Source organism: Carya illinoinensis, chromosome 16, assembly GCF_018687715.1.
Source record: "Carya illinoinensis cultivar Pawnee chromosome 16, C.illinoinensisPawnee_v1, whole genome shotgun sequence".
Lineage (NCBI taxonomy): Eukaryota > Viridiplantae > Streptophyta > Magnoliopsida > Fagales > Juglandaceae > Carya > Carya illinoinensis.
The window spans coordinates 23,250,485-23,258,868 of record NC_056767.1 but is presented as its reverse complement, the minus strand read 5'-3'; the positions used below and the strand labels follow the sequence as shown (position 1 = coordinate 23,258,868).

General features: G+C 27.1%; 1 protein-coding gene across 1 annotated transcript; it reads left to right on the top strand.

The window, feature by feature from the left end:
• Positions 1-759: 759 nt before the first annotated feature.
• On the top strand, positions 760-1,551 carry LOC122299450. The gene has a single exon (XM_043109750.1). It carries the CDS (start codon positions 821-823, stop codon positions 1,313-1,315), a length of 495 nt encoding a protein of 164 aa, XP_042965684.1. The 5' UTR covers positions 760-820; the 3' UTR covers positions 1,316-1,551.
• The last annotated feature ends 6,833 nt before the right edge of the window (positions 1,552-8,384 follow it).

Genomic DNA, 8,384 nt, shown 5'->3' with positions numbered 1-8,384 from the left:
ATATATATATATATATATATATATAATTTGATGTGGCGAATCTCATGAGGTTGTTTCAACAAGCAATTAAATAATAAATATTTAAAATGTATCATATAATAAATATGATAAAAAATTTTTTTACATATAGTTATTTTTACATACTTTTTATATATTTTACTGATATGATTCGTCAAAATAATTATTTTATATTTAAAAAAAAGATGCAACTAATTATATTAATAAAATATGTAAAAAATACGTAAAAATAAATACACATAAAATTTTTATAAAAATAAAGACGAAACAATTTAAGATGAAGAAAAGTATTATTTAATATCACCATTAATTATGTGGTGTAAATATAGATAATTTTTTTCTCTCTCTCTCAACTATCACATAATAAATACAATTATTAATTTGTCATAATTTAATTTAAAAGATAAATTTTAAAATTTTAATTTTACAAATTAATTCTTATTATTTAAATACTATGGATAATATATTTTAAAAGAAATGATATTTATAGTTGAAAAATATATAAATATTGTATAATTTCTTTAAAAAATAAATAAATATAAAATTAATATGATAAATAATATTTTAATAATAAATCTCAAACTTTAAAAAAAAAAAATTACGGTAGACTCCACGATTATATTTAATTACGCCAACTATTCGGAAATGTAAAGGAATGGCCACCGGTTATCACCAGTCACCTAAAGGCTAAACCCATTGCTCACATACGCCTATATATATATATATATATATGAGCACTCGTCATTAGGACATTCATTCTCACTGCCAGTTTTGTACGACACAAACTCCGACCAGAGACAACATGTTCCGCAAAACTCCAGAACATGGCTCCTCCGGCTTGTCGAAGAAGAAGCAGAAACCAGCAGCCAGCTTGTTGATATCCATGTCGACTTTCATGGCTTTATGCGCCGAGAGAGCCGACCTGGTCTCCCGCAAGATCAAAGCCAAGGCGACGAGGACGATCAGGGGCACTCAGAAAAAGGATCCTTCATCTCCGACGTTCGCTTCCCGGCAGAAGCAGCTCCTGTTGAAGATAAGCAACAAGGCGGTCGGATTCATGCACCGGAAAAGGATCGGAAATCACGCCGGCGTCGGGACTGAACCGGAGGAGTGGAGTGACTGTGGGGTCTGGCAAAAGACTATCTTGATGGGGGACAAGTGTGAGCCGTTGGATTTCTCAGGCGTAATTTATTACGATAGTAACGGGAACCAGGTAAGCGAGGATCCTCTCAGGACGCCACGTGCCGGTCCTCTGCCCGGGTATATCTCACTGGCTGGGAAAGCGGATCATCTGTGAGCACCACTGTTACCCGCGGGGGATTTTTCATGGAGTTCTGCGGCTTCACACCTGTCGTTCGTGTTGGCGTGTTGTGATAGCAGTGGTTAGGGGCTAGTAAGGCTTGAGGCAACCCCCGGTGATGGTCTTTTGTTAATGTTTTTGAAAGGTCGACAGTAATTGAGGTTGTATCGAATTATAAGGTCTTGTTTTATGTAGGACACAATATTTAATAAACCTCATTAATGTTTTTAGCATTGTGACTATATTATTCTGAATTTAATCATTCAATTCGATCATATAATTAAAAACTCTGTATTTAATATTTTGTAAAATATTTTTTTTATCAAATATTTTGTTTAAAGTAATGTTACATGCAAGTCATGAAGTACTCAAATGTCTTACAGTTGCTTTAAAAAAGAATAGAATTGATAATTAAAAAATTAATTTTTATTTTCATATTAATTCAGTATTTATTCATAATTTTTAAAGTGATTGTATAACGTTTATATAATTGCAACTATAATTTCTTTTTTATTTTTTGCTTAAGATTTTGAATAGATATTATTCAAGTTTAGTATATTTCACTAATTATTCTAAAATTTGACTAAAAAAAAAAAAGACGACTAAACGATTTGTTTTCCGAGTATTTTTAATGGTTTGTTGAAGAAAGTATGATTATTTAATTTGGTTTTTATTCATCATCTCGATGAATAAAAAGATTATTTAAATTGATAAAGTGGCATGAAAATTGCTCTTCAAATATAGTTATTATTTTATAAAAAGTTTTGAACTAAAATCTTATAGTTCTATTCATTATTTTAAGAGTAATACTACATACAGTCGTGAAATATGTAAGCACTGTATAATTATTTTGAAAAAGAGTAGAATTCACAATTAAAAACTATTTTTTATGTAAGTTTTATATTTATTCATTTTTTTAAAAAAAATTACGCAGTATTTACGCACTTCACAACTTTAAATATTATATTTTAATCACCTTAGTTGAAAAGCTTATGGTATTCAAGTTTCCACTAAAATTTGTTCCATCTTCATTTGGTATGTGTGGAAGGGCAAACCCACTAGATAATTAATAATTATGGTATTCATCAAAGTATCTTGAGAATAAGGTTTTGAGCACCAAAGTCTATCGCATACAAGATAAATGAGATGTTTATCGAGATGAAAAATAAATTATTTGTAAGTTTAATTTCTTACAGATCCGGCACTTCAAACACTATTGAAGAATAACATAAAGTTATTAATGTTTTAACTTTTTTTTTTATAAGAGAAATATTTCGTAGATAAAAAAAATCATACATAAATAAATTTAAAATTAACGTGATTTGATATAATACATTTGATATACTTTACAGTAAAAAAAAGATTTACAATTTTATGTATCGTATTAAATCATATCAGTTATAAATCATATCAGTTAAAGTTATCTTTTATGAGATCATATTGTGAGTCAACATTTATCTTTTAGAACTATAACAGATCTTATAATAAATAATTTAGCCTTTATTTAGGTATTGAGATATTATCAGATATTCTCAAACTTGTTATAATTTTTTTTCTAAATATCTCTAAAATAAAAAATACTTTTTATTTTAAAATTTTTATTTTTTTATTTAATCATTATCTAATCATTATCTAAACATCAAATCCAATTTTTCTATACTTTCAAACAAAACATAAAAAATAATACAACTTTTTAAAATTCCTACACGAAAATTATATTAAAAAATATATTCAAAAAATATTTTAATTTTATAACATTTTTATTTAACTTTTTTTTTCTCTTATTTTTTAAAATTTAATAAAATACTTTAACTCAAACCATTTATTACTATTCACATAATTATAAAATATTCTAAATATTCAAAGGAGCCATTATTATTATTCAATAAACTAGTTTGGCCATCAAGATTTCTCATTTCAAATACAAAATATTTATCTCATCATTACAATTTTTTTAAATTTTCATACAAAATATAATAAATAATTTAACTTTTTCTTAACTGTTTTAAATTTTAAAATAATAATAATATTAAAATATTATATTTTAATATTATTATTATTTTAAAATTTAAAATTATTATCTGAAAAATTTTAGTAACCAAACAGAATCCAGAGGTAATGGTGTCGGAATTGTGGTCTTGTGACTGATTTTTGACGAAAGCTGTCAATGTTTCTTTTTCAGTAGTTCCAAGAAATTGATTTGTAGTTCTGGTTCACCTATCAGCTTGGGGAGGACAACGATTATCCACCTCAGGTAGAAATTCCCCAACCATTTCCTACGTTGAAGGGGGCTGAACTACTTACTCCATGTACCAGATTTGGTTTGGTAATTAGAAATTTTTATTTTATCATTATAATTTTTTTAAATTTTTATATAAAATATAATAAATAACTCATCATTTTCAAATATCAAAATAATGATAATATTAAAATATAATATTTTAATATTTAATCTTAAAATTCAAAATTCTCGTCTTAAAATTTTCAATGACCAAATTGAACCCTTTTAAATGCTTATAAGTACTAATGTTTTCTTTTGCACCCAAAAAAGAAAAATAAATAATAATCAAGCAGTTTTTGTGCTGATTATGCTGTGACTTGATACGTTAGATTGTAAAATTATTTTTAATATAAAATAAATCTAATTGTTCATGTGAAACCACTTTAATTTATGAATTTATATTTGTATAATTTTTTTGTATTTATAACAGTTCTCTTTATCTGTTTATCTTCAAATGCTAACAAATAAAAACATAATAGAACAAAACCAAATCATTGAGGTGAGCCTTGGAAGCATGTTTTGAGAATAGAATCAAAAGAAACAGGAGTACAAAATGTAGATCAAAATGTGAGGATTAGTAAGAAGGGAGTAATGTTAGATTAATTATTAGATAATCATGTTTAAAAAATTACTAAATTCAGATGATATGATGTCACCTGATGACGTCAGATACCCTATTTCCCCTTGGACATGTTTGAAGGGAATTCAAGAGGAGAATTCTCCATTGAAAAGAGAAATAGCATTGGAATATTGGAATTTGAGTGAAGTTGGTGCAAAGTCATCGTTCATGTCATCCGGAGGTCTCCATTTGCTTGAATTTTGTCTAAATTTCTTATTTTTTTTTCCTACCTTTTTATTTATTTATTTATATGACCAGACTTTTCTCTAAGTAAGAGTATAATAAATAAAATATAAATAATATTATATAGAACCACGAAACATCGACTAAGAAAGCTCACAAATAATCAACAATAATGTAGCAAGTACATGGTGGTCACACACCCTACTTAATAGGACCAATCGTTACCCCCTTGCAATTAAATTGGCTGAATAGACACTTCAATGCAAGTTAACGACGGGCTTTTATTATTAGGTGTGGGTTAGGTATAACTAGACCAATATTTCTATTTATAGAGTTTTGCTATATATAAACACAATCGCGCACTAATTTGTATACTAATATTGATTTATTCATACTTAAAATTTAAATTAACACTGTTTTCAATAAAATTTATTTTTTGATTAATCATATCATATTAGTGTACAGATTTGTACACAATTGTACTTGCAATTATATTTTTTCTAATTTATAATTTACTTTTATCATCGTTCCTTCAATATTGCATCTTATCGTATCAGATGATTGATTCACAAATTGAATATAATAAATAATTTTCAATCATTTAATATCACGTAATAAAATGAATTAAAGATTCTGATAAAAGAGATAGTGGGACCTATTTCATACACAACCATATACCATAATGACAAAATAGATTTGGATACTCCAGTTATGTCCACGTAAATGTTGTAAGGTCTATTTTATGTATTTATCTTTTTTCTATTTTAGAAATAACTAAAAAAGAACAAAATTTGAAAGAAAAATATAGACATATAAAATTTACTCTACAATATTTATAATTGCTCGAGTGGCTGCATTAAATATGATGAAATGTTATGTGATTCACATTATATGTCTGTCAAAGAACCTAGAATTTGGATTGGAAATATGGAGAACCCAAATCTAATCAATTTGAGAGTGATTATGCAGAAACTCTTTATCACATGGTTTATTATTTATATTTATAACATTGGAGTTAAAGCCAAAACAATTGTTTTCTTGTTTTCTTTACTTTTTTAAGCCTTATGCCCATTTAAATATTTAGAATATCTCAGTAATTCTTATAAGAAAAGACTCTTTACAACTTCTCTACAATTGGTGGGGCTCTCTCTAGAAGGAAAGCATCTTCTCTAATCTCAATTCAACCTTATTTTTCCTATTGTATTGAAAGCTTAATGGCTTCAAGATGGCAAGAAATCCACTAGCATCGACAAAAACAAAAAACTATTGCCAAATACAAAAAGCGTGCTTTTCACGCCTTTTGCTAACAATTTGTAGTCATACGCTTGCATAAACAAACTTTCTAAGGACCCATATTTAGAGGCCATTACAAGGGATTTACAAGTCTTCTCAAAGTTTGCCCATGGATATCTTCATTTCATCACATGACAATCAAGGACAAGTCTCAAGATTTAGTTTTCTCAATTCTCGTAGACTTCCTCTATTATGGTGGAGTTTTATTGAAGATTTTTAAGAACTTCTTATTTGATAAGTCTACCTTAAGAATCACTAACATATATGTTAGATATAAAATAAACTGGGTCCAACCCATTAGAAGCGCAATACCAAGAACAAAAGAAAGAAATAAAATAAGGAAAAGATAAAACTAAAAGAGGTTGATCTGGATGTAAAAATGTAAAAGTGACATTAGGTAAGTAAGACTCAACTACTCTTAAAAAATGAGACATATATAAAATGATAGAACCACCACAAACCTGAGGCATCTAGCAACTCTATAAAGTAAGACATATATTCTATTAATATAATTAATCAAAATAATTATTTTATATTTAAAAAAAATGATGCAACTAATTATATTAATAAAATATATAAAAAAAATACGTAAAAATAAATATACATAAAATTTTTATAAAAATAGAGTGGAATCAATTTAAGATGAAGAAAAGCAGTATTCAATATCATCATTAATTATGTGTTGTAAATATAGATAACTTTTTTTCTCTCTCTCTCTCTCAACTATCACATCATGAATACGGTTATTTTATGGGTTAAGTCTCTACACAATATATTATTTACTTGTCATGATCTAATTTAAAAGATAAATTTTAAAATTTTAATCTTATAAATTAATTTTTACTATTTAAATAATATGGATAATATATTTTAAGAAAAATGATATTACAATTATAAAATATACAAATACCATACAATTTCTTTAAAAACTAAATAAATATAAAAAAATAATATTTTAATAATAAATCTCAATTTAAAAAAATAAAATTACAGTAGACTCCACGATTATATTTAGTTATGCCAACTATTCGGAAATGGAAGGGAATAGCCACCGGTTATCACCAGTCACCTAAAGGCTAAACCCATTGCTCATATACGCCTATATATATCTATATATATACTTACATATAAAGTGCGAATCAGCTTAATACAATATTTTCGTCTACATTTGTTTTTTCAATTTTACCCTTTGCATTGCCTGAAAATTGTGATCTTTTTTTTGTTTTTTGGCTTACACTCGTTTTGCTCTTTTTAAATTCTCACCACCTGACTTTTTTCCACAATTTTATTTCCGATTATGCCCCTAACTTCTATTGTTTACTTGGTTGTGCTACCTACCGTTTTACTTCACCGCCTAAATACTATTGTTTTTTTACGGATTTATCACTCACCACAATAAATAAGGCTATTTCGCCGCAAATAGTCACATTTTTGCCGTAAATATATATTTATGGCTAAAAAGAGTTGCTCGAAAGTAGCCACAATTTTAGAGCCAAGAAAGACTTATCTCGGCTATTGGCGTGGGCAACAGAAATATTTGATATGTCTGACGACATCTAGTTGCCGCAAAAAGTCCCTTATTTGGCCACAAATACTTCTGGCCAGCTTTATTATTATTATTATTATTATATTGATTTTTATCCACTTAAATAAAATGAGCTTCTTTTCCTTCTTCATAACAAATAAAATATTTCTTTTTCTCACACGTGCTCTAGAATTAATTGAAATTTTATAAATTTCACTTGCACGAAGTAAATTTGTTTTGGTCCAACAATAAATTTCTCTGCAAAAATAAATATTGAAATAGCTCCTCTAAAATCTATATGCACTTAATTTTTTTAAGCTTATAAAATCTATAAACGATTAGCACTACTGTTGAAGTTTGCTGATGTCATTAAAAAAAGCAAATGGCCTCTTTACCCATGAAATTACAAATTTATTTAACGAGAAGTACTACTGTTAATATTTGTTGATGTCATTAGAAGTGATATAAAACTAAGCCCTTTATAACTTTGGATGTCGATCACTCCTAAGATTTATTAGCTAAATTTTTTTGGCATCAAAATTATAAAAAGGTATTTATAGCCAGATCTACATAAATTAAAAACAGGGGAATTGAAATTCAATATAGATATAAACTAACCAAGCTTCAAAAAAACCGAGTAATGAATCCTAAAAACTCTTTAATTATGATTCATTCTACTACAATATATGGAGCTAGCATTTCTCTCTTAGCATTAGAAGTAATTTCTTGTATTTTTTACAGAACTCAAATCTACCAATGGAGCTGGGAGATGTTGATCTTTTCCAGCTATTTATGGCCATTTCTACAATATTTTGAAGCCCACAAATAGAGCAATGCTGAAAATATTTGGTCTAGGTATGTCAGTATACAACAAGGAGAAAATCACAATAAAAGTAACTATTTCTATAAAAAAGTTCACAGACAATTTAATCTCATGTTCTGCACCTACCCTTAGATTACAAAAACATTTATAATCGAATGAAAATTGGACTGGGTTCTGCTTGGCTACTGAAATTTCTCAGATGAGAATTTTGAGTTTTAAGATTAAATATTAAAATATTATATTTTAATATTATTATTATTTTGGGATTTGAAAAAGTAGAAAAAATGTTAAATTCTTTATTATATTTTGTATGAGAATTTGGGAAAGTTGTAATGATGAGAT

Excerpts from the sequence above, each read along its gene's own strand:
- LOC122299450 (XM_043109750.1), top strand. The coding sequence starts at position 821 with ATGTTCCGCAAAACTCCAGAACATGGCTCCTCCGGCTTGTCGAAGAAG.